Source organism: Jatropha curcas, chromosome 2, assembly GCF_041381405.1.
Source record: "Jatropha curcas cultivar XTBG-Jc1 chromosome 2, XTBG_Jcur_1.0, whole genome shotgun sequence".
Lineage (NCBI taxonomy): Eukaryota > Viridiplantae > Streptophyta > Magnoliopsida > Malpighiales > Euphorbiaceae > Jatropha > Jatropha curcas.
In genome coordinates this window covers 30778069-30805325 of record NC_143152.1, presented here as the reverse complement: position 1 = coordinate 30805325, position 27257 = coordinate 30778069, and the positions used below count along the sequence as shown (strand labels likewise).

At 35.9% G+C, this 27257-nt stretch overlaps 1 protein-coding gene across 1 annotated transcript; it reads right to left on the bottom strand.

Annotated features, from left to right (window-relative positions):
* Positions 1–347: 347 nt before the first annotated feature.
* ILA (putative protein kinase regulator ILITHYIA) lies at positions 348–27257 on the bottom strand. The gene is made up of 59 exons (XM_012233997.4): positions 26977–27257; positions 25352–25728; positions 25122–25250; positions 24596–24977; positions 24335–24481; positions 24000–24184; positions 23772–23898; positions 23539–23612; positions 23376–23452; positions 23233–23269; positions 22996–23162; positions 22586–22769; positions 21956–22033; positions 20389–20508; positions 20218–20277; positions 18977–19102; positions 18750–18849; positions 18483–18652; positions 16119–16421; positions 15912–16028; positions 15708–15809; positions 15216–15365; positions 13642–13806; positions 13357–13533; positions 12283–12405; positions 12087–12167; positions 11846–11962; positions 11476–11648; positions 11076–11153; positions 10843–10990; positions 10137–10259; positions 9994–10050; positions 9807–9917; positions 9493–9684; positions 9239–9412; positions 8916–9026; positions 8760–8829; positions 8579–8657; positions 8085–8187; positions 7826–7996; positions 7570–7692; positions 7372–7485; positions 6876–6982; positions 6739–6790; positions 6540–6646; positions 6403–6462; positions 6186–6300; positions 5541–5651; positions 5186–5446; positions 4970–5041; positions 3935–4047; positions 3000–3158; positions 2603–2699; positions 2346–2528; positions 1847–2041; positions 1591–1770; positions 1364–1496; positions 1132–1210; positions 348–924 (listed from the first exon to the last, which is right to left on the bottom strand). The coding sequence occupies exons 1-59, from the start codon at positions 27080–27082 to the stop codon at positions 882–884; spliced, it is 7875 nt and encodes a 2624-aa protein (XP_012089387.1). The 5' UTR covers positions 27083–27257; the 3' UTR covers positions 348–881.

The window sequence follows — 27257 nt, the reverse complement described above, 5'->3', positions numbered from 1 at the left end:
TAGGTGTAAGACTTTATCGATTGAACTGCTAAATACAGATAAATTGTCCAATCACAATAGACTTATTTTGAACCTTTAAATAAAATTAAACTTTTTTTTTTTTAAAGTATATTTTATTTGCAAACTACTTGCAATCCTTTATAAAAAAAAAATTGAAAATTAACAAAGTTTGTCACTGAGAAGTTAATTTATTGATAGATACAGTGTACCACATGCTGTTATTTAGGAATCAATCAAAAATTCTATCCACAAAGTATAAAGGGTTCCATGTCTTTGCTCAACTTTAGTCGAGTCAAAGCCACTGTAAGCTCGCACAAAACACATGGCAAATATAAAAAATGAGACGGTTCACAATCAACTAGGATATAATTTCAAAATCAATAACGTAATATTACATCATTTTATGGCACAATAGAGACAATGATTTGACCAAATAATTGATTATTCCCAATTTCTAACTAGTTGTTCAACAACACTACTGCACATAAGAGGAAAAAAAATAATTTGGGCAGGGAAAGAACATAAAGATCATCAAATGGCTATATAAAGCACAGTTGAACATGAATTACAACAGGACAGCTCTATAACACTTAACTTTTCCTATTTTCTAATGCAAATTCTGAAAGTTTTAAAAAATGAGTGCTACCTTGTGCTCATCATCTTCTTATAGCTCTCATCAACATCTATATAGAAACTTTAAATTAAACCCAATTGAGAAAATTTGGGTGTCAAACCTGTTTCTTGCTACGTGTGTATATTACTATATACTCACTACAGACAAAAATGCCGCAAATCTATTGGCCAAAACCTTCATGTCGGTACAGATTGTTAACTAAATCTCTTGAACAATCAAAAATAAAAATGGATCAGCAACCAACGTTTCAGCTACTTGTCAAGTCATCTTCGCTATCCTCACTGTCGTCACTGCATTTTTCACAACCAGAACCATCATATATAATATTACATATTTTGATATATACATGGTGGTCCATATCACAAATATAAAATTTAAATCCCATAAATTTTATGACTCAATTTAATATTATATTCATGGAAGAATGATTTTTATGAATTAGAAATATCACAAAAAGAAAAATAAAACCGAGAATAGTAAAGGTTCAATTGGATTACCTATGCTCAGGGAACTTTGAAAGTCGTCTTGCCTCCAAGCCTGTGATAAACTTTTGAGCAGCCTGAACATTTTCTGCACCTGAGAAACAAGAATATGACAACAGATTACGGATAAAATTGGACTCTGCCCCCTGGCTGAGCTGATTCAGTGTAATGGTCCAATTAAAATTTTTTGCTACATCAATAAAGATGACAACAAATAAAAACATAATTAAAGCCAAAAGAAAAATACCTTTCGTTAACTGGAAGGCGTGCAGGGCACATCTCTCTGCCGCCATCCTCACTGGAGTACTACCATCCTTCAAACATTCAGCAAGTGCAGGGCCGACGATAGAAACATGAGACATGATGGATGTAGGACTTGCCTGCAATATAATTTTCCGAGTTCAATTTCCTACAAGTTATCTCTGATGGAACTCAAGCGTTACAATTTTTAAGTATAAAAGAACAAATGCCTACTTTTGCAACAGCTTTAATTGCAGATAATGCCCTCCTCCTGACTTCACTGGAGTCATCACGTAAAGCTGACACTATGGATGATATGACATCTGCATATGCAGAAGTTTTTGCAGGATCGGTTTGGATTTGATAAAGGAGAAGCCTTCCCAATGCCTTGGTTGAAGTTTCACGAAGAGGGAACTAATTTACAGAAGCGAATGCAATTTCAGCAACCAGTAAACACAACTTAAATTTAAACTATCAGAACTGTAAATACCTTCTCATCTTGCAAGCCGACTTTAATGCAGTCTACAATAGATGGGAACTCCGCATAAGTAATAATAGAAGAAGGATTGTGTCTTAGCAAGGATGAGATAGTGAGCACTGAGCCATGCCTAGAAACCCAGCTTGGAGAAGAGGCCAAACTTGAGACTTTATGAAGAAGGTCAATAAGCTGAGCAGTTTCCATATACTGCATAATGATTATTTAAAACAATGTGAGCAAAACCAAAAGGAAGTGAAGAATTCAGAAGTGGACGCACAGGAAAGATAAAGGATGCCAATGAATCCAACTTTGTCAAACACTTGATTAGATCCAGTTAGTTATCAGACCAAAGCCAAAATCAACAGCCAGCCTACTGTTAGTAGCTACGATTACAGTTAAAACACTAATGTTGAACTCATCACAACCTACTGGTAGAGTGCAAAGCAAAGAAAACTCAGAACTTGCCGAACTGCCACAGAACACAGGAAACCAAGATACATTCAGAACAGACCTGTGATGTGATACCAAATATGCTAGCAGCTGAAATTCGGACTTGGTCATCATCATGATCAATCAGATCATTTAATTGACCATAAACACGAATTTTGACAGCAATGCTCACACTCTTCCCAGCATGCTTCAAGACACCTTTCAAAGCCATGAGGATGGCCTCCCTCACACCAGCATCTGATGACTGAAACAGGAAAATAATAGCAATGTCATAATCACACTAAATTAAATATGCTAAAAGCAAATGGCAAGCACTACCTGAAGACTGGACAGGAGGTCACTGACTAGAGGATCAACCCTGGTACTGAGCGAACTAAGCTTCCCAAGTGCAAGAGCAGCACTTGTACGGACAGTCCTGCACAGAGAGAATATCTCATAAATGTTTAGAAATAACAAAGTAAACCAAATCGTGTATGTGAAACCAAACATGGAAAATAAAGCAGTAGGCCTCAAATATGAAAAAAGTATTATGTCTAATTATCAAACATGTAAACCGAATTTAGAAAAGTCTGTCACAGTGAATTTTATCTCACCAAAAGAATAAATCCCAAATCCATTTATTTTATTGGTATCCAATGTTAGTGAATAATTTGTCCAAGCCATAGATTGAATTGGAATAGACAATTTCTAAAAAAACTATGGTTTCTATGCATACCTTGTATTATCTTGTAAACACTTGATAAAAGTTGTTTGAAGCTGGGGAAGAAAAGGTTTCAGGGCCACCCCACCTTTTCTTATTATGATGCTTAAAGTAGACAAAATGGCACTCTTCACCTGCCAAGGGAACCGATCACCTATGATCCGGATGAGAGGCCTGTAATTACAAAGCATGTTAGATTTCATCGGACAATGGAATGTATTAGGTAAGAGCTTTTGAAAATTGTTTCTTAATGTACAGTTTGTATGCAACAATAACTTCCAAAAGGAAAGCAAATAAAAAGAAATGAAATTGTTCATATTTAGTCTAAAATCACGAGGCACTCGCTGTAAAAAGAAATTTTAGTGAAGAATTAACAAGCTTATAAAAGACCTGGTCAATTAATACTGATAAAAGGCAGATCCCAGCAGAAAACTGAAGGTACTGAATGGTTGAAATTCTTAATCTTGAATAGTGTTATGAGGTTGTAGTATATAAAGACACATGGAATCTTTCAATGTCGCTTTCCTTTTGTAGACCAATATTTAGTGGGACATATTCCTATGTGTTCCAAAGAAAGGGACATTGTTACAAATAAGTGACAAGCATCTTTCATGCCTAAGTTAGCTTGAGAAGTATATACATAGAATAGAGAGACAAAATGATACAGCGATGACAAGTGATGATAATATTGATGTCAGTGACGACATCAACAGTTACTTTGGTCAGAGCTGGAGTTTCTAAATAGAATGAATGCATTAAATATGGATATGATGCTGGAAATAGACCAATTTTAGCACCGGACCTCATGAAGGCTACATATGGCAAATGAGTGTCAAAAACAATTCCACAAAGGCACAGTTTTTATAATGCCATCACTCAACAATTATGGTGGAACAGATGTATCAAAATTTGACTACAAACTACATTCCCTAAAAGTCCATAGTCTATACCCTGTGATTGGGATGACAAACTCCTTCAGTGATTGTTCACTAGTCACTTCAATAAGCTCCCCAAGGCCCAATGCTGCCTGCTCTCTTAATTCTGCAGAGCCGCTAATTAAGCCCTAAAAAAGCAAGAAAGTATTAGAGGCTGATCCCACTCATTTAATCAATGTTTTCTCCATTCAAAAAGAACAAAAGTAAAAAGTGAACACAAATTTAGAAGCATGGACATTAAATGAGAAATGAGACATAAGAAATTAATACAACAGCATTAAAATGGTTATCAAGGACCAAAAGCACTCCTTAACATGCAAAACGACATGATATTAAAGAATAATCCATGCTAATATACATTCAGTGACATGGTAAGCTGAACAGAAGACCATAAATGCAAAAGAGAAAAATGTTGAGTGTATGTAGCAAACAAAAAAAGCAGATAAAAGTCAATTGCTGGAAACATTAAGCTGAACAGAAGACCATAAATGCAAAAGAGAAAAATGTTGAGTGCATGTAGCAAACAAAAAAAGCAGATAAAAGTCAATTGCTGGAAACATTTTTTTAATAACATGTTGCTGATTGTAGATTGTGAAGAGTTAGTTTTACGCTAATAGCAGATGAGGTACAGATCACTAAGTCATTGTCCAAGTTCATCTTGACTACACTATTCCATTGATTTAGTTTACATCAAGCTTGAGCCATAATTTAGTTGTACTTGTCCCAAGTTTGATGCAATTCATGACAGTTAGCGGACATTCAATTTTTAGCTACAGTTAAGAAATTTAAATTAAACAGCAGGACTTTAAAATTGAGAGTGACTTTTTAGAGTCAGAGCACCTTTTCTTATAAAGTGGCAGCTTTTCCATTCAAAAGTCATGAACACTAAATTTGAAGCATGCCAAGAGTGAAGTGTCTATGGGCTCATTTCAGGATCCAAAAATATTAAAAACACATTATAACACATAAATAAACCATCTAAAGGACAATGGCTATTTACCTGGAATAGTAATAGCAAGAAAAAGAGAGGGGGAAAAAGAAGATGCATACTTGGAGAAATATGGGAAGTAATGGCTGAAGAGCTTTTGGAAGACAGAAACCAGGAATGACAACTGGTCCTCCCTGCAAGTTAATTAAAAGAGAATCCTAATTAGTCAACCATTTACAAGTTCAACAATACTCATACTATATGCACACTAGAAAGACATAAACCAAAGAAATAATGCTTATCATAATACCAACTCAAACGCAAAAGCAACAACTAACCTTCTTTTTCCTACGTTCCTTATCTCTGGATGTAGAAACAGCATCCCGCACCAGTTTTATATATGAAGGAAGTACTTCCTTAGGAATTGAGCCAACAACCCTTGATAGTGCTTCCCAGGCAACTTTAACGGTTGCAGAATCCGTATCGCTAAGCAAAATAATCAGTGTAGATATCATGTTTGGAGCTTCGTCAACCAAATATAACTTGCTGTTTTTGAAGAAGTATCCTATCAGATATGACGAACTTCTCCTAACAGAAGCCTGGCACCGCAAAGGTAAAGAAAACAGGGAGTATGAGAAAAAAAAGGGGAAGTGAGAATGATAAAAGCCTCCAAGGATTACTTGCACGACATACCATGCTATCTCCAACACCTTTAAGAAGTTCAGTTATCAAGTACTCGACACCTTCTTCATCTATGACCAAGACCACTGTTTCTGCAGCCTCCTTTGCCAGAGTTTGAACTTCCTGAAAGGTTTAAACATATTAGGTAAAATAAGTTGGAGTTTGATAACACAATTCAGCACTTAAAATTAAAAACTTTCAGGACTTGTTTGATAACAGTAACAAACACATCACTTAATTAGTCTCGTTTAAGCAAAATTGCGCTCAAATGATAAGTCAAATTTTCCACTTTAAAATTTGCACTGGATACAACAAATTATTGGAATTATGAACAACTTTGTAAGTTAGCAATTTCAGCACAAAAATTCAGATCTTAAATTTTCAGCACTTAATTTTCAGCTTTACTATAATTTTTCTGTTTTAAAGACCTAACAGGATAAATCGGCAACAATGGGGCACATTCCTAGAGCAAATTGATACAGTGAGTCTAGATAAGCAACAACTGTGACAAACAATAATAAATAAATAAAAGAAAACAACAACAATGAAGCCTTAATCCCAACCAACCAATTTTATTTTTTTAATAAAAGAAACACACTTAAAGAAGAAAAACTGAAAAATTTGAAAATTTATTCACGTTGGAATACTAGTGCATACCTTGTCCTCATCATCCATTGCGGAGAGTAAGGCAGGGAGAATGGTACCAAGATGGACATTAAGCCCTGGTCCAGCAACCTCTGCTAATGCTCCCAGAGCATGTGCGTTGAAGGCACTGCATGCACAAACAGTTTTCAATAAGAAAGAGCAATAAGTAAATGACCGAAAAATACACATATTTAGAAAGTTTCGTAGCAATAGTGGAAGTGAAGCATACGAGAGGGGAAGGTGAACAAGCTTGGGCAGAATATGAGGTAATACGGCCGCAGTCCTGACACTGAAATTGGCAAGAAAAGGGTATCAGTTTCAAGATAAAACAAAGACAACAATTTGTATCTTCTAAAGAAATTTTACCTTAAAATTTGTTTGAGGCCATCGAGAGCAGTATCAGAGGTTTCATCATCCTCCAGAGCATGCAGAAGAGTTGGAACGATTTCATCAATTGCTTGCATTCCAGCACTCTGAATGATAAGATGTTTAAGTTTGTTCATCTCATGAATTAATACTTAATACAGATACAAACTCAAAAGAGACCGGACTAGTAAAAGAGCACCTTGTACAGAGTGCTGAATGCTAAGCCTGCAGACTCACGAACCTCAGGCATGCTGTTCACACAAATTTCTTTTTAGGAAAAAAATTAAATTTGTTGCACAAAATATTAGAGATAAGCAGTAAGCGAATTTATATTACCTATCGCAAAGGGCAGTCCTAATAGTGGGGATGAGCTCATCCATAAAATTCAATAGCTGACTCCTTCCAGCACTTGCCATTACCTCACTCAGACCAATGCATACACCCTGGCAGACCATGTAATATTAGAATTGTGAACAGGGGATATATTGTGCTCAACTGTCTAAAACAAGGTGCATTCCAAATAAGAAAACTCCTAAATCGTCTATAACAGATGCAAAAAAAAAAAAAAAAAAAAAAAAAAAGGTGAGGTGAACTCCTCGCAACCTAAGCTTTCACCCTGATGCTGCCTGCTGCAAGAAAAGATGATAGAAACAGTGGTGCATTCTTATGCAATGCACACTACTGAACAGACCTTATAGTCTTGTAGTGATAAGTGTTCAAAGAAAGTAAATGTAGAAACTTGCAATTTTTTAACAAATTTTGTTAAAGAATATAATTGCACATGCAAACAACATATAGAGAGAGAGAGAGAGAGAGAGAGAGAGAATATTACTTGTCTTCTGCTAGCATCAGGATCCTTCAGCCCCCGGGATAAGATTGGGATAATCAAAGGAAGTACTCTCTCACCAAGCTTCCGCACAAGTTCACCCAATGCTCGTCCAGCAACCTACAGAGCAATATGTAATTAATGATTTCAATTTTGTAAACAAAGAATAAGGCGACGTTTAAGGAAAAAGATGAACGCACAAACCTGGCGCCTTTCAGATGATGATGATGCCAAAGAGGATATTAATGTATTCATCAAAACTGGCATGATTTCCTTTAGAGTCTTCGGAGTATTTGCCACAATAGTTTTCCATACATGTAACGCAGCCTGAGCGTAAAAGTTAAAAAAAAAAAAAAAAAAAAAAAAAATAGAGGAAAGAATGATTTACTTGGAATTTCAAAACAAATGGAGGAAATGCATGTACCAAAGTGATTCAAAATAGTTTATATTAGGTCACTACCTGACGCACGGACAAGCTCACATCCGTTCTAACCATATATAATGCAGCAAGAACTTCATTACGTTTCTCTCTTCCTAAAACCTCAATAATCGCACGTCCATGTGCTTCAGTACTAGCACCTTCATCATCACTACCACCCTCAAGTAAAGCTTTTCCAGAAGTTCCAGCAACCTGGGAGGTGAAACAAGCTACCTCAGCAAGCTACTAGCGGAAATATTTTACATAGAAAATAGAACTTGAAAATGTTAAGAAGAATAACCTTAAACAAGAGGTCTCCTAATAATTCCACGGAGCTTTGCCGGATACGCCAATTATCATTAAATATACCATCTTCGACTGCTGGAAGAAGAAGAGGCAAGGCCCTATAGATTGGGGGGGGGGGGGGGGGGGGGAGGGGAGAAGAAATAATGAGAGAAAAGTAAAAATCACCGCAATAAATGGCATGAAGCAATGATCCAAAATATTCACAACAGAAACGACACTTTGCAAGATTAGATTTGATTGCCTCCAAGAAATTTTCAATGCACTAACAGGAGGAAAGCAATAAAAATTGCATTTAATGAGCTAAGAAGTCGTCCATGAATTTAATTCAAAGGATTATATGAGGCAACATTGACGTTATTTCCTCCAGCAGTGTCAATATATTTTAAATGCTGGAACACATGACAAGGGAAGTAGAAGTATATTTTGAGCCCACTGCCAAGTAGTAAGAAAAAATAGAGAAATGAAGTAAATATCATGACAGCGCAGTACGTTGTTGCATAATGCTCAACAAGGACATGACCAGCTCCTAATGCCGCATCACGCACAGATTCATTCTCATCAGAAAGACCTGTAAAATATATCACCATATTAGAAAATACAAGAAAAACCCAGGTGAACATAATAAACTAAGTTACTAAAGCAAAAGAAATTTCCCAAGAAGGAAACTCACCATCTAAGATAGCAGGCAGCACCTGCTGCAAATAGTTCTGGAATTGAACACCTAGTGACCTTGGCAAATACTGCAGGCAAATATAAACAACAGGAATTAATTACCAGGCATCATGAAAACAACCCATAAGAATACAACAACATTTATGGTATTCACCTTGAAAAGTGTCAAATATCCATCACGTACAGATGCCCTTTGATGAGAACAATTCCGTATAATATCAGGTAGTACATGTTCAAAGTATTCCGTTCCTAGTGCAGCTAATACCTGGAAGATAGACAAAGAAGAACCTCTATTAAGTAGAATTAATAAGGAGAAACTTTCAAAATTAAAGTTTCCACTGAAATACCAAACTCCATAATCATATCAATTAAAAACGTCCATAATTTGTGAGATATACATGGTAGAACTGGCTAAATTTATGGGGAGAAATAAAAATCCAATCAAACGAAAAGCAGAAGTATCTGATTAAGTTTAACCTCACTCAACCCTTGAGCAGCTCCGGAGCGCTCAACATTACTATTATCAGATTTTAGCGTATCAAAAAGCCATGGGACAAGATCTGGGAAGTTTTCTTCTCCCATTCCTCTTATAAGCGACCCAATTGCCCGTGCTGCAACAGACCTAACTTCAGGGATTGGATCCACAAGAACCTATTTTTACACACCATGGTAAATCATATGTCAGAACAAATTGCATACATCAATATCTGCAACTCAAGTGAGAAATTTACCTTTTTAACTTCAGGAAGAAGCAACCCAATGTAAGGAATCATATCCTTCGGTTCTGTAACTAATGAACACATATTTCCAACAATTTGTGCAGCTTTCTTTTTAGTTTCAGCACTCCGCTCCCTTAGCCCTCTATGAACTATTGGTACCAACAGTGCAAGAGAAGGGGCATCAATGGAATTAACAAAAGTTGTCTGCAAAAAAATATATGTATATATATAAATAAAATCAAAAGCTTGATGACATATGCAAATTTTAGCACATATACCTCACATAGACAAGAATTTCTTTATTTTCTTTTTATCAGTAAAGTTACCTGGAGGAGAATGTCAAGGGAATACTTGGTATGATCATTTGGGTCTGTAAGGCCCATGAGCAGAGTAGGGACAAGGGAAGCTATTTCTGGATTCTTTATCACACTCCCTACCTAAGAATAGCACTGACAAATATTATGGACAATCATAAAATAAACATATGAAATGAAATATACAATAAAATATAACCTGCTGAAGCGCTGTTTGCCCGGCTGACTGGACTTTGGGATGAGTATCAGTTAATACCTTAATTCAAAAAAGAATATCAAGAGTTTAGAAAATTCAAACTTGTTTAAGGAAGCAAACCATGCTTATGTCTTATTCAGATATACCTCTGTCAGTTTCGGAACAACTTTGGGGAGGCACTGAGACAACTGTTGAGGAGCACAGTAAGCCATAGCACCAAGAAGCTGTACGCTGCTTTGCTTTGTCCGCCAGGCTTTATCCTCAAGACCCTGAAAAAAAAAAAAAAGCGTAATGTCAGTCAATTGAGCACTTTGAGACGATTGAATTTCTCCGACACAACTTTCACAGTGAGACGCTATAAATTAAATATGTGCGCAAGAAACAACTTTATATCTCAGTAATGATATGGAATATTTATAGAACACCTAAGTAAAGGCATAGACAATGTGCACATTTGATTTTTTCGCCACTTGTTTTTTGTTAGCCAAAATCCTTCACATATATTCAGAGTTAAGCAAGGTATCCAAAGTAACTGAATAGTATCATGATTCATTTGATTCCACATAGATTCATATGTGAGCATTTTGGCACAATGAATCAAATTAAAAGCACTAAATGGTTAAAATACGCAGAAATTGTTCATTTTGACAAGCATAACAAATTTGTTCTTATGAATACGCAATTTGAACAGGTTGGTCATATCAAATTTTTCATTGTCAAACAGCATTTAATAAGGCTGGACGACTTGCAAGTACACAGTCGTAAATCAAATCATTCAAATATGAAAAGTACAGAAAAAGAGAGAGGGGTTGGGGGGGGGGGGGGGTGAGAGACAAATTACAAATTACGAACCTTTAGCAGTGAAGGAAGGACAAGCTTAACCCCCTGTGCACTGAGTTGAGACATCATTGCACGAGCAGCACATTCAGCAGCTTCACGAACAGCAACAACTTGATCAGAGAAAGAAACCAGAAGTAGTGGTAACATCTGAATCACATACCTAGACCAATAGAGAAGAACAGATTAATTGTAAAAAAAAATAGCAGACAGAATGTTTTACTATGATGAGAAGTTGTAAAACGTACGGTTCAAACAGTTTCCCCAGCTTTTCACAAAAGCACTCAAAAGCCAGAAGAGCTCCTTCACGAGATTTTGCAGAATTCCTAAAATTCAAAGAAAATAAATAACAAGCTCTATTAATGCCATCATACTAAAAACATAAACATCAAGGACCACTACCAAGAATAACACTGCCACACTAAACAATCAAGGTAAAGGAAGAGGAACCATTAAAAGTAATAATACAGTGCACATACTAGTAGGGGCAGTGCTGTGATCCCAAACAAGAGGGAAAATACCACAGGACTTATAGCCCAATAATCAAGTATCCAACTTTCAGGGAAGGAATTAAAGGTTCAATCCCTAGCACCCCTCTCTTTAAAAGTTTTGTATATATAATACATAAATAAAAGAATATTATTATACCTATCAACAAAGCCTTCTCTTAAGGCTGCAATAATCCCGTATTTCTTTAGGCAAGATATTCCAAATCCCTTTACCACCCCAGCAAGTCCAAAAGCTGCTCCACGACGTTCACCATATTTGTCGCTCTTCATCAGCTGATCCAGCAGTCTAGAAAAAAGTGCAGCTGCATCATCCTGATGCCAGAAATATTACATCAATGAATTTATGCTTTCGAAAATAAACAGAAAACATTCCCAGCCATTATCCCTTTTTATAAGATTGCAACGGTATCTAGATGTGCCAAGTGACTGCTTAAACAGTAATTTGCATTAAGATAATTAAAATACAGAACAATCTGAAAGTTCAGGGAAGCACCGCACTGGCTACATACTTGCTTTGATTGCATGAGTGGAGACAGGCACGTTGACACTGCCCGCTGAACAGCTTCTGACGGAGTGTTCAACACATCCAACAACTTCTCAACTACAGTATGAACTTTTGGATCATCCTGCAATGAAGTTCCCATGTCCAGGCTAAAGTAGAAAGAATGCAAAGGATACTTTCCTAAAACAAAAAAAAAAAAAAAAAAAAAAAAAAAAAAAAAAAGATAGGTACTAATATGCAAATCAAACCTTTTCCAAATGTTTAGCCAAAGCTCCGGTAAAAATAACTACACCCTCACGAACCAAATCATACTTTTCCTCATCTGATGCCTAAGTAAGAAGAAAGATAGGGTAAGATAATAAAAGAATTTGAGACATTTACATGAGAGATCATGCATATCCCAGCCAAAGGACATCGAACATAAAGAAGAGATACAAGGTAAACCTTTTTGTTCAAGTAATTCTCAAAGATTGGAAATAACAAGGAAACATTTTCTTTCCCATGCTTATCAATAATCATTATTCCAGCATTGATCATTCTTCCCCGAACATCTGCATTAGGATCAGCCTACAACATCAAAACCGTTCAGGAATTAGCCATAATACTCTAACACACAAACATATACACAAATACATATACGCACAAACATTGGGATAAATACGATCAGAGCTCTAATTAAATAATATAAACTGAACAAAACAATGTATCAACAGATGATACCCCTGCTGTATCATGAAACCATTTAAAAGTGACCAACTATTAGAAACATCATGCCATTGCCATTTATCCTACTAAAGTATTCATTTCAAAATGGAATGAACATTATGATTCCAATAATCATGCCACTTAGAATTAATTTTTGAACATCATAGACAATGGAACAGTAGAACATGTCAATGTGATATTGGGAGAAGACAGGACTGTAAAACAACCAAGAGGCAATTACATTATCTAAGAGAAAAAAGTTACCCTATTACAGGGATAAAGAAAATAAGGTCTAACCTCATAATCATACTATTTATATACAAGACAAAAACACTGCTGTCTAAAAACAGACGTGGTTATTTGAAATCTTCTATAACACATACCCATATGCATATATATATTTTCTTTCCAATGGGGAAGGCCATGGGGATGCAACCATTAACCCACCTACAATCAACTTCAAGTATATTGCCCCAACCTGGCCAGGGGCATAAATGTGGCCCATTAACATCATTTGCATACTCAAAAAGAGAGAGAGAGAGAGAGAGAGAGAGAGAGAGAGAGAGAGAGAAGTGTTGATAGCAGTTCACTTCCGTAAAGAGCATCCAAAATTGTATGGAAAATTGTGGGAATAGAATTGACTACAAAAAATTTGCTAACTTCATTGGGCTATAATATCGTATTGATGTTAACACAAAAATTTCATTTCCAGGAGAATGGGAAGAAAAAAAAACACTCGACAATCCAATTTAGATAGAGATTATAAATTTGACTAACAATTAATCTATTTGGAGAACAGCGATTAAATCTTACCAACGCTCGTGATATGAGGAATGTCATGACAACAGGAAGGTCTTTTGTTCTCAGAACATCAGCAGCAGAATGTAAAGCCAAAGCTAATCCTTGTCTGCCTATCCACCCAGCATCAATATTGTCCTCACCAAAAGCAGAATCTCGAATATATAAGGAAAATAAAGTTGAAAGCGATTCCTGAAATTATTGTTAAGCAACTCAAAATAAAATCCAAGAAAACACAGCTAAAGCAATATTTATTTTTTTAAGTGAGGAATGACACAGCTTAGTTGCATTCAAAATAACCTGTATAGAATCAGGGTTTTCGTCCAAAGCAGCAGCCAATGCCTCTGCAGCAGCCATACGAACATTATAGTTGCTATGACAAAGTGCTTTGAAAAGTCCAGAATAGTCAGTCCCAAATTCATGTCCATAGCGATCCCAGATATCCTCTGCCGCTTCAGCAATTGACTGTGAATAAGATTAAGTTTAAAAAATTTCATTAATAAGGAAAAGGCCAACAAACTGAAATAATTGATAAAGCAAGGAAAAACTGGTATTGTCATTCCGGCAAACAATGTGACTGATATACAAAGAAGGCACCAACTTTAGATGCCTTTGTTAAGTTATTTTAAATACCCAAAACAACTGAACAAATAAAATTATGTGTGAAGAGGAAAGGAACAAAAAAAAAAAAAAGAGGAAGTATAATAGGTTTCACTGACTGAGAGAACTTCCAAGGCATGAACCTCACTGTAAAACTGTCTGCATGGGTTAGAATTACTACCAGCAGAGCAGAATTTCATTTTTTCAGCACCAAGGCCCACTGGTTAATTTAAATGTCATCCTCAGAGAACGAAGACAGTGACAGAGCAAGTTGGGTACACACAACAGAGAGCAAAACTTAAGTTGATAGGAAATATATTTGGTTGGTTGAGAGTTGGCTAAATGCTTCCTGCAAAACTTCTACAAGTTAATCTCAAATGCAATGTGAACAAGGAGTTGACAGAGTCTCACACTAAGGGACAGAAAGCATGGGTGGACAACCTTGGTGAACTCTTGATATTTGAAGTGGAAAATGGACCCCCTAGTTTGTTTGGAATGAGTAGGTATAGAGCTTTCTGGGAGCATTTGCTTCCCTTTATAATGTCACAATCAACAAAGAATTGTTGGTGGAGTACTGCCCAGAGTACAAAAACTGGGTGGTGATATTTAATCCAATTTTCATTTAATACTTATGTAAAGATAAGATAGTTTCCACTAAAGTGTAGGTTGAGCATAAGGCGCAAAATCAAAAGGATGGTAACCTTTGACTGAAGAGCTTCCCACAAAAGAAGTATGGGAACAAAGGCATTAAGGTGGCAGTTCTTACGCTGCTAATCATGCAGATTAGATTTCATTCTGAGAGTGAGAGGAAATGGGAAACTATCAATCACTTATTAATTGTTACCTCGCTTATGAATATGGGTTCTTATTTTCATTTCCATTGGAATTTGTTGCATACAGTGAAAATGTGATACTAAGAGGCTAACATTATAGCACAATTCCAAAGCAGAGGAACATTTGTCTCCTGGTTTAATTGGATGGTCATAAGGAAGAAAAATACTAAGATTTCCTCAGAAATATCACCCTGGTCCACAAAATCTAAGATATCTTCTTTATATTTTGCTTCTGGGATAGGCAACATCATACACACAAGTTCCCATGACTCACCATGGGTTACACTTCTAAGAAATCATTTTATTTGTTATTTAATCTTTTGACTGGGTCTCATATGTGCATCTCTGGTGCACAGTACATGACACCACTCTTCAGATGCATTCACAGATACAGTTTTGTTATTACAGACGGGGAGAGAAAATACAGTTGCCAGACCGAACCTTTTCTGGATCATGTAACGCAATCCAAATGCTGGTTGCAACCTCAACATTCTCAGGAAGAGAATGACTAGAAACAGCAGGAATGCATTTTATGGCATTTAAGCATGCCATTCTCACATGGACGTCTTTTGCATACACACCATACAGAGCCTGCCAAAAATAAATGTCAGGAATCATGAGAAAATTAATGCAGCACATGCAGAACCAAATTAAATGTACGGGCTGAGCAGAACTCAGTCAAAGTGACCGAACTGAACAGTTCAGTCTATATAAAACCAAAATTTTTTTTTCAGATCATATCAGATTTCATTTAAAACTGAAAATTGAAAAACAATTTGAATTAAGCCCAAATTACTTCAAACCGAAAAACCAAACTGAAATTATTCATTTTGGTTTAATTCTGTACAGTAATCACTTCGGTTTAGTTTTTTCAGTTTTGACTGAATTGATCATTTGCATACCCCTAATTAAATAAAAATATAAAGAACATACAGATGCAACTTCATCTGACTGCAGACCAAGGCACAATTCATTCAAGGCTGCTCCAACGGGTGCTTGGTAAGCAGGAACAACACCTAGAACATGATAAAGAGCCTGAAATGCAAAAAAAAAAAAAAAAAAAAAAAAAAAAAGCAACATAAAAATATGCTATTAAGTGACAGGTAAAACTTTTGTATCAAAAGGAAGAGAAATAACTGATAGCATTCTAAGTCTTGGGAGGGGTAATTGGGGATCCATATGCAAATAGAGAATCCGAAGCACATCATCATGAAGTGCAGTCTTCTTTGGAGTTAAAAGAATACGCTCCATTATCTGGAAAAAAAAAAAAAATAAACGTATTAATAGAATATTTTGTCATAGAATGGATAGTCCCACAAAAAAAATTGAGAACAGAACACTTACTGGAAAGACAAAAGTGAAGGAATCTACAGGAAGAGGTTCAGATTTACAAGAGATTGATAATCCATTAATTATTCTTTCAAAAAGTCCCAGGGATGGTCTTTCATTGGCTTCCGCTTCACCAACTGCCAGAATTAGATCTAGCAGAACACTGACATCCTCAGTGACAATAAGCCGTAGAGCAGTAGCAATATCAAGGGCCCAATTACAAAGCGGTGGAGCTGTACATCCAGCAAGTTTCACCAAGGTTTCATAAGCCACATCACTTACTATAGGGGACCGCAGCAAAGGATCAACAAACTTAACCTAATGGCATATGAAAACAAAAGTTAGGACACAATACAAAGGAGAGCAAACACATATATATAAGGAAGAAAATGAATATAACACATCTTGAAATTATATAAACATAAACATGAAAGTTGATCAAGTTGATATATCAATGACAAATGAATACTCATGAATCATGAGAAACAATTTATTTAAGATCATAAAAGGAGCAATGTACTTGAGAAAATAAAAATCAACAGATGCTGCTCGTAACATGTTAACCATTACATGGAAATTTTTTTCCCCTTATCTGCATGAATATTGCTGCATCAAGAGTGACTTGAGAAAACCAGAGAATAGAAACTAGTATATATTCAACGTTTGTTTCCACATGCAACAGATGTAAGAAGAATAAAAATTCAAGTCCTAATGATCCGAACTATCCTAAACTTAGCTGCTATTCTCCATTCTATCCAATTACTTTCAATTTATCAATTTGCTACACGAAATTTTGAATTGGTAATATTCACATCCACAAGGAGTTAAGGTAATTGAAGACATGGCACTAATGACATTCTGAGTAGGGGTGGCCACGGTTCCGGAACAGGCGGTTCCGGTTCCAGAACCGGCGGTTCCGGTTCCAGAACCGGCGGTTCCGGTTCCAAAAAAACTGGAACCGGAACCGAACCGAAAAAGTCCGGTTCCGGTTCCGGTTTGGAACCGGACGGTTCCGGTTCCGGTTCCGGTCCGGTGATAAAACCGACGGTTCCGATCGATTTTCCGGCGAATCACATAATTTTAAATTTTAAATTTTAAAGACCGGTTTTCAAAATTTAATAAATTTGTGAAAGTTATTTGTAAAAAAAATACACCTAAAAAATTAAAAAATTCTACAATTAAATTTATTTTTTTAAAGACTTGAATATAATTATTTTTTACAAAAAAATTCTTCAACTGAAATTATTTTTGTTTAAAAAAGTTTGAATATAATTTAAAAAAATATTGTAGAGAGAGTAAGTAGAGAGAGTAGAGATTTTTTTGTAATGAATTTGTAAATGAAATGAGGTATTTATAATAAATCCAAAAAATTAATTTTTCAAAAATACCCTTGAAACTAGCCGTTATATAGCCGTTTATAGCTATTGGGAGGAATAATTAATAGATTTCACAATAAAATTAAAAAAAAAAAACACAACGTTCAGACCAATAATTATAAGAAGAATATGTATTTATTTTTTTATTTCATTTTTCTGTTGTCCCTTTGTAGGGTGTAGGCGTAGGGTTTATAATTTTATTGTGTCTAAGGTTGGGTGGACAGAGTGGTGGGGTACTGGGGTTTCTTTGCTCTAAAAGGAGCTTTTTTTTTTAATTTTTTTTTGGTGTGACAGTTTATAAGAAACTCCGGTTCGAACCGGCGGTTCTAACCGGCCGGAGAACCGGCGGTTCCGACCGGTTTTCTGGAACCGCCGGTTCTGGTTCCAGAAAATCTGGAACCGGAATATTCCGGTTCCGGTTCCGGTTGGTCCCGGTTCCGGTTCTCACCGGTTCCGGTTCCGGTTCCGGACCGGTTCGAACCGGCGGTTCCGGTTCCAGGAACCGTGATTTGGCCAAGCCTAATTCTGAGGTGAAGGGCAACACTGAGTGGGGAAGCCTTTGTATGCTAACCAATTAATTCCTCCAAAAATTCAAATAGTTGTCATTTCAATGATTTTGTCCAGGGAAATACATTTGATATGGCAACGTCCAATCAAATTTCAGGGAACCAGCAGGGGTCATTAATAACAAGAATTGTCTTCTTAGCCTTGCCCTCCACCTTAGCAGATCGTGTGAGCTGAATTTTACCAACTACTCACACCTCTTACTCAACGCATACAATCGTTATCAATTCCAAGTTTCATGTAGCTAATTGATAAAATATGAAGCATTATATACAATAAGGAACACTCAAAAAGTTCAAGACATATTGGATAATTATGCAAAATAAAATTACCCCAACTTTGCCAACATTATACATTTGTTAGATGTTGGATGGTTGGCCGGTTGAGCATCAAAACATGAAACATATATAGAATGAAAAGGTGGTTATGAGTCACACACCAGGGAAGGCAGTTGACTGTGAGCAAATATAGGATTAGCTATGGCAATTTCCCCAAGTGTCCTCAGCACCAAAGACAGATTATGCTGTATACCTCGGACCTTCTCACGTATTGAAGCCTCCTCTTTTAGCAATAACTCACGTGCCTCTTCTTTTGCAGTCTTTCCTTTGTCTACAAAAGTCAAAGGCAGCTAAAATGGGTTAAGAAAAACATAAATAACACAATAAACAAAAGTCATCAACCAATGCATAGAATGCAAATGACATGCCAGCTTTCTTCACTAATTTTCCAGTATCCTTTTTCCCCGGACCAGCAGCTTCTCTACCCGCTGGTTCTCTCTTGACAGAATGATTAGAACTGATATGATCCTGTTATCAGACGACAATTTAGTTGACAAATTAATTACCTCAAAGAGATCACAGAAGAAGCAACAAAAAAATAATGGGAATAATGGGAAAAAAAAGAGAGAAATAATAGTTGAGTATCGATAATTACCATGCCATCTTGGTCCTCGTACATCCGGAAACGACCCTTTGCTTGTTTTGTATTCCTAGTAGCAACAGATTCTGCAACATATACACCTTGTTCGCTGGAAAGAACTCCTTCAGGAGTATGAAAAATCTGAAATAAGAAAAAATAATCAAGAAAAAAAAATGGATGGATGAAAATATAATACTAGAGCAAAAATGATGTGGCATAAGTACAAGTAGTTAGAATAGGGACATCAAATCATCAGAAGATGCCATCTTTTCACATCTATATAATTTACCACTCATGATCAAGAAAAGAATATGGATGAATTGAAAGAGCATCAAGAATTAAAAAGTTCCTAGACAGGAAGCAGATTCATTGTCAAAGCCAACAGAATGGGATAACCTTATGTTTCACAATAGAGAAAGTCAGTAATAGAGTCGAGAAACTATGAAGCCTAAATATACAACTCATAAAAAGAAAAATTTACTCAAAGACCAAACAGCTAAATCAGCCCAATGACTTGCCAGTTTTGAGAGTCTAATCACTTGTCATTTTGTTGGTTCACAGTATTCTTTATCATTAAACGGACACAAAAGATGGAAGCTAAGAAGCCAACATCTCCACTGCCAATTTCAAACCAATAGTCTAATTGAGAACATTGAATCAGAACCATCCACATTAACTTTCTAAAAACTGAACAGATATAGATGTTGAAAATGTGTCATTCGAGAACAAAATGACAGGAAAATGTAGCTACCAGAATCTTAAAGAAATATTATGTCATCTTGTAAATGATAGCTTGTTGCAAAAAACATTTTTAAGTCATAAAGAGAATTCAATTCATAGATCACAAAAACACAAAAACAGAGAGATGAAAGAAATCATTCCAAGCAAACATTATTTCTACAACTACGTCATTGCAATCACTTGGTAGAAATACAAAAAATCTATGCAATTCATAGATCACCAACTTTCAGTTAAGGAGCCAAAAAATTACATGTTAACCAACAACTTCTCTCAAGTTGTGAAGCAATGTGGGAGGATGCAATATAATTCATTCGGATGCAACAGGGAAAAAAAAAAAAAAAAAAAACAAAGAAAGTCCTCATCCTCAAAATTATTTTTGATCTCAAAATTTTCTATCGGGAGATTTACTAACAAAAATGATAAACAACTTCAATTTTAATTAATACAAAAATGTGATCAAACCTACATTTTGCAAATCTAAAATAAATCAATTAGATGAATATAAGAAACTTTACCTGAATATCACTTTCTGAAAGCATATCATGTGAATAACGATCTTCAAGATTTCTTAAGTGCTGCCAAAGAGAATAAGAAGGCTTTGGTCAAGACTCAACTATCAAAGATGACATCATCAGCCATAATTCAGGAAAGTTCCATTCAAAACAGCAAGCATACTAGCTATAAACCTTTTCAAACTCCATATAAATCTCTCTAGGTGCAATTGACATCAGTGTGGTTAGAGAATTTATTGCTGCTTCTTGTTCCAAGACATTCAAACTCATCAACCCCATTGGTCCAAGCAGAACCTGCAAATGAAACTATTAGTGGCTAACAACAAGTACAGGCATGTCTTCACGTTAGAGATACAGAGACAACGTAATACAACACTCACCCCAGTTAAAGTTAATTGGAGGAGCTAAAAGTAGAATATACCACATCAAATTAACTGAGAAAATTCTAGAGCACTTAACAACAACAACTAAGCCTTAATCCCAAACTAATTCTAGAGCATTCAATTAAAATCACGCTTAAACATCAAAAGTTAATTTATATAGTAACTCCAATTATAAGTCACAACAATAACACTTCCTAAGCAATATTTCAAACATCAAAATCAAGACAGTCTCATTCTCTCAAGTTTTATTGGAACTCATCTAGCTACAAATAGCTTATATTACACTGCAGGGAACTCTCTCCCCCATCATTTTCTTTCAAGATCATGTCACAGAAAAGCATTGAAAGAAAAAAGGAAAAGGAAAAAGAAAAAGACAATGGGAAACCATAAAAATATTGATCTCCAATAAAATAATAAAATGAACACTGAAACAATCCTATATGAATGTAAATACCCAATTTTCCACCAATACTTTAAAGATAATATTTGAAATAAGCCAAATATGAATGTGCAGATGTGCATTCTCATTGCATAATTAATAGCATTCAATATCAGTAGCACCAATTTTTATGAGCAATTTTAATGAACCCAATCATATCGTAAGCATATCAAAAGAAAAAATAGCAAACCTTTGACTCTGACAGGAATATTGTCAGTTAAAAATATATCAAACTGTTGAGGATACTTCCAAAAAAAAACACAAGTTCCATATAGCTTCAACCAGGCATGCACAAGCAAGACAATTCACTACCTAATGAATCTTTTAACTGCAACAACTTCATATTATTGAGATTACAATATTTATTAACAGTAGAGCTACAACTTGAAAAATTCAAACAACACAGGTAATGAACAGTTTTTATTTCATAAAATCTGAAATGTTGAAAAGCCATAAAGCAATGAACCCAAAAAAAAAAAAAAAAAAGAGTTGCATCAGGATCCATAAATTCAAACCTTATGTTCTTTATACAGTTCAACAAAGCTAGCCATAGCAGCAGAAGAATATATCTCAGGTTATTTATTAGTGATATTCTTTACTTTGCAGACACATCAAAGTAACTTATGGCCAACATTGCACATCTTTCAGGTAACTTTGTTGTAGCACTTTAAATAAGTTCTAGGAAAAAAGTTCAAATCTAACAAATCTAGTTAACTTGGCATACAGTGGACATTAATCAACTGAAAAAATGTATCCCCGCCACAAGGTTGTCAAGTTTTCTATCATTAAATTAAATTAAGCCATAAAAAAATGCATATAGTTTGAAGTCTAATCCACAACTTTCACGGACTTTGTTACATTAAAAGCTAAGTGTAAATGAGTTACAAATGTAAAAATAAAATTAAGACTTCGTGCTTACCTTGCACAAATTCTCAACCTCTGCAGAAATAATGCAAAAGACATCAAACCCAAGTGTTTGTAAACATTTTCGGACCCTCTGCGAATGAAAAGAAGAATTTGTCAATCAAACCTAGATGAGGCAAAATAATGATGATCTTTTCTGCTATTGGCAACTTTTTATTCTTGTCAGAAACATCGTTCATCCTGCTATTTTAAAATTAGCAGTTCCCACCCATCTGGCATGCTTCCGTTATTCTCATAGTTAACTTTATTTGCTGCATATCCCCCTGTTACGTTTACTTTCGAAAATGACTTACCAGACTTATTCCAATTTAAACATATTTGGAATAAGTTTATAAAACTCAATAGTAAAGCTAAAATTTTTGACAATGATATGGACAAAGAGTGAATAATATCTAAATCAGGGGGCTTTCCAGTCATTTTGTCAAATATGCCAGGACACCGTGAATATTACATTTGACTATAATACATTTTGCTTCTTGCTTAACATTTCAACCATTATGAGCAAATATAATCTTAGACGTTATTGTCATTGACAACAAGGCTTGTATATGCAAAATGCAAAGCACGCACGCACGGATGGAGGTAAGAAAAAGCAGGAGAGCCATGGAAAGAGAGAGAGATCTACCCTCCAAACTGCATCTCTTTTTGCTGTGCCCACTATGCATGGATGATGCGAGCAGAATATTATTTGAGCAGAAATACTTGGAGAAGTAGCAAGAGTTGCAGACGATATCACAATTAAAGCCTTCACTAATACTTCAACCGATGGAAGAAAAGAAACTTGAGTGTCCAATGAATTATCTGTGTCACTACAGAGAAATCAATTTAGGAGGAGAGGATAGAAACCTTTGGACAAACCACCAAAAGAAAAGAGCGCCCAAAGAAACTACAAGTCAACAATCAGAGAAATCTAAAAGAGAAAGAGGCGGAAAGGGCGCAATCAGTTAAAACAACTGGACACATTCAGAATATGCCATAAATACCTAAAGGAAAAAAACCACATGAAAGGTAAAGAGTCATCAGCTAAAAATTTACCTTGTTTTTGAAACAGACAGTCTCTCTCTAACTACTGAAAGAAAACTAGTGAACTCAGTTAAAAGTGCTTCAGATAATTGTGGGACAGAAGTAATTATCCTTTTGATAGCATCATGTGACACTTTTCGAATCTCCCAACTTGGATGGCATATTAAGAAGACCATTAACTGCAGCCAATACATAATTAGTTACCATGTTTCCGAGGAAACAAATCCATTAAATGCTTTCAAGCAATACCTGTAACAGCAATTTCATTGAAAAAACTTCCAAAACTCTACACAAGAATGAATAGGGGAGCCAATTAGAACTTTCCTCATAATAAATAAATAAATTAATTAAATCTTGATGACAGCAAAATGGTGTAGTATAAATGAAACCACCTGCGTGAATGTTCCACTAGGAGCACTTCAAGAAGGTCAACACATGCCAAACAATCTTCAGTAGACAATTTTGAAGCCTGTATAAAGATGCAATTCATTTAAATAACAGACGGGCACAGGCACAAAACATGCACTGACAGACAAAGATCGTGAAAGAAGCTACCACAGAAGTTTGTACAAGTGAAGGTTCATTTTGAGAAATCAGAGACCAGATCTTTTCCTTTGCCATAGTCTCCTCTGGAAAACAAAATGAAGGAAAAAATCAGCTCAAAGCTAAACCAATAGGAAGCCAAAGTAGTATCATGCAGGAAAGAAATAGCAGATTCTGTTTCAAGTACAACATTTAAATATCTCTTATCAAGATATAAAACAGCAGCAAGTAGTAGGCACAAAAACCTGCTTTGATGTCAGCAGATGCAATCTTTGCAGCAATAAGCAAAGCATATACACCATCCAGGCGCTGAACTGCCTTAGTGAAACCAGTTTTGACTAATTGTATGAGAGGCCCAAGCAAAGAGGATATCTGAGGTGCACGATTCGCCAGTTTCACTTAAGTCACAAAACATGGAGACTAGTACGAAATGCAAAAGCTCAGATAAACATATATTGATTGGCTAAAGTTACCTGCAAAACAGCATCAGCATTTTTGCATATGACCCGTAGACAACGAAGATGCCCCCTTCTCAAAATTTCCTTCTCCTTAAGACCAGAAGCAATAAAAGAAACCATATCTGTCTGAACAGCATCGGCAGATCGTGCTGCCCAAGAAGAAATAGCACACAAAATTGCAAGCTTTACTTCTTCATTTCCTGTAAATTTGAATGGCCGTCACAAATTAGAACCAAATATGACGCGGGGGGGGGGGGGGGGGGGGGGGGGGGGTTGAAGCAAGAGAATGGAAAACGTATGCATCAATAAACAGAAGCAGCTTGAATATTATTAATATCAGAACACATTACCCTCATCTTTGTAGCAAGACAAAAGGAACCCACATATTTTACATGACAGACTGCTTAAATATTTTCCTTCAGGAGCATATGACAACTCTTGAAGAGCATTGAACATGCCAATTCTCTGGTAAGGAAACTGAAGTCTTCCCTCTGAGCCTGACGACATTGAAAATGTAAGTTGGCAGAATCTCAACCAATTATTTATTAATAGAAGATCAAAATTGTAATGTTATAATCCACTGTGAAAAACCATAAAGAGCAAGCACAAACCTCCAATTACAGCTTTAACAACACCAAACATTGCCTCTAAAGCATCAGGGTTACTCGACTTTTGGCTCAAAGAACGAACTACAGCCAATGCCCCAAGTCTTCTACTTTCATCTGTGTGTCGAGCCTGTGACAATACTACAGAAAGAAGTTCACTCGCATACTTGCTCAAATCAAGTTCAACTAATTTCAAAAGAATTCCCACTGATTCCAACACAATCTCAGGGTTGCGCTTTAACATTTTTACTGAAGATGGAACCACAATATTTTGAAAATCTTCATGCAACAAATGCATAAAAAGTGGACGGAAAGATTCACTAAGCCCTGCTGGAGGCTTTTCTTTGGCATTTAAAACTGCCTTAACATATAAATCAAGAAAAATTGGCTGCACAGAACAAAAAAAAATTATGTCAAGACTTCAAGGCTAAGAAGCAAAATGTTCGCTATGTAATAAAAAGAACCATTACCATCCAACAGTCCCATATCATGTAAGCAATATCTCTACTAGCACAGGATGTGAAAATATAACCTTAAATTGTTCAAAAGAAGGTGATGCAATTGAAAACTCCAGCAACAGCGACATTAATTCTGGACTATCCTTGTAGGGAATCCGTAAATCCTTTAAGTCATCCATGTAGATTTTGTATATGTCCGGTGACTGATAAAGTACGAAAAACATTGGATCATTAGATTGACAAATATCAGCCAATTCAGTAGTGTAACCTCCCCGAAAACAAGCAAAAATAAATAGGGCTAAACCTGTGAAAATAAATGAAAAAATAATTTATTGCAAGCCCTTTTCTCCCGAAAAGATCTCTGAATAACAATATGAAGCAGAGATGCCTGGACTGCAGAAACCCTGCACACTGCATTCTTTGAAACTGCAGCAAACTGACTCTTGCTTAACAGAAGACATGACCACTTGAGAAGTCTGTAGCAGCCCACATGGGAATGGAACTTTGACTGCCTTTCCATGGTCTGAACAAGGGTTGCAGCAAAACTTTTCATGAATGTGATTTCACCTAAAGCTTTTGCGATCACATCATCAACTGCTTTCCTTGATCTAAGATCCCCATATATAGCCAATGTTTTAAAAATTATATCTACCAACAATGACACAAGCTCAGGAGACATCTCTGTGCAGAATAAAATTGCAAAAGTTAGACAACCGGATATTAACATTACAAAAGTTGTGCAACAATGCAGCTTTGAATAACAACCCTAGCACCTCCCGAGCATGTTTGGAGAATGCAGAGTTCAGGATGTCCTTCTTCAAAATAACAAAGAACAATAAAATAGACCTAACCAGATTATCAACTGATGCATATAAGCATCATAGTATTAACCTTGTGGCAGACGTAAATGAGGGCAAAAGAAGGTCACATTAACATTGCCCACATAAATTTTACACTTGAATTTCTCTCACCAAACATATGTAAAATCACTCTCCAACTTATCACATCATCTGAAAATAGAGACTATTACAAGCAGAAGAGGTAAAGTCTTCTGGATGCACTGCACGCTTAAACTCAACTGCTAAGGTCATGTTCAGTTGTGAGAAAACCAGGCATGCTTTCTATGAAATGATTTCAAGAAACATGAAAACTAGATACGTGTTAGGTTGTGAAAATATTTAAATGGGGAGTTAGAAATCCGATTTCTGATTTTGCAAATCAACTCTAGCTTTTTCCCCTTTTCCTTATAACAATTCCAGTCGAAATCAAGATGACATCAGCAGTGGCCAAATAAGTTGCCCTACCAAACAAAATCGTTGCCTGAAATGGCTTCAATTCATGCACCCACGAATTGGTCTGCTTGGAGCTAGTATATTTTCTTTTCTATTAGTTATTTATTTCTTTACGTTTTGTGCGTGTCTATCTATTTATTTTAAAATCATTTCTAAGCGGACAGGGACGTAATTCAGAATGCACAGAAACTTTAAATTGGATATAATTATGCACTATCCACTATGCTCCTGTGTAAAAACTGAAGGAATGTGCATCAATTTTACTATTTTTCGAAATAAAGCCAACCAAGCTACACAGACATGGAAAAGCTTCTCTCAAACTGCATTATATGATCTTGTATCTCAAACAAATTAGCTAGAAATTGCTCAGATGGTAGTTACAAGTGAGTTTTAGATACTGAAAGAGGGCATAGAAAACCGTATAATAATCAATGCATAAGCAAAAATCTTCGACTTCAAACATTTCCAACTATAATTCTGTAATAAAATGAACTCGCAATACACATAATTCGTCTTGTTTCCATGGCCTTTGAGCTAACTTAATAGTTAGAATGTCATATTAACTTGGTTTGCTTCCATTAACAATGAATGGCTAGCTCCATATACAAAATCAAGAGAATATGAGAATGGTACTAGCCTGAATTGTTGAGAATCGAAGGGATATCATCGCGGAAGATCCGGACCCGTTTCTTGGTGGATGGAGTGGAGACGGAAGCGGCGATGGAAATGAGGGAATCCGCCATTTGAAACGGGGAGGTCCGGATTATGGATCCGAGTAAAAACTTCAAGCTCCGGCAACGGAAATGGAGAGTAGGTGATGCATATAGCAATCCAGATGAAAGGAAAGTACGTTTTAAAATTTGATTAGGGTTTTAGAAGCTGAACTGAACTGAACTGACTGAAGAGACTATGAGTACA

Coding starts and splice junctions, on each gene's coding strand:
- ILA (XM_012233997.4), bottom strand. CDS start 27,082: ATGGCGGATTCCCTCATTTCCATCGCCGCTTCCGTCTCCACTCCATCC. Junction 24,185..24,334: donor GTCTTGCTACAAAGATGAGG/GTAATGTGTTCT, acceptor TCAAATTTACAG/GAAATGAAGAAGTAAAGCTT. Junction 16,422..18,482: donor ACAGTCAACTGCCTTCCCTG/GTGTGTGACTCA, acceptor ATATGCCATTAG/GTTAAGTTTGTTGATCCTTT.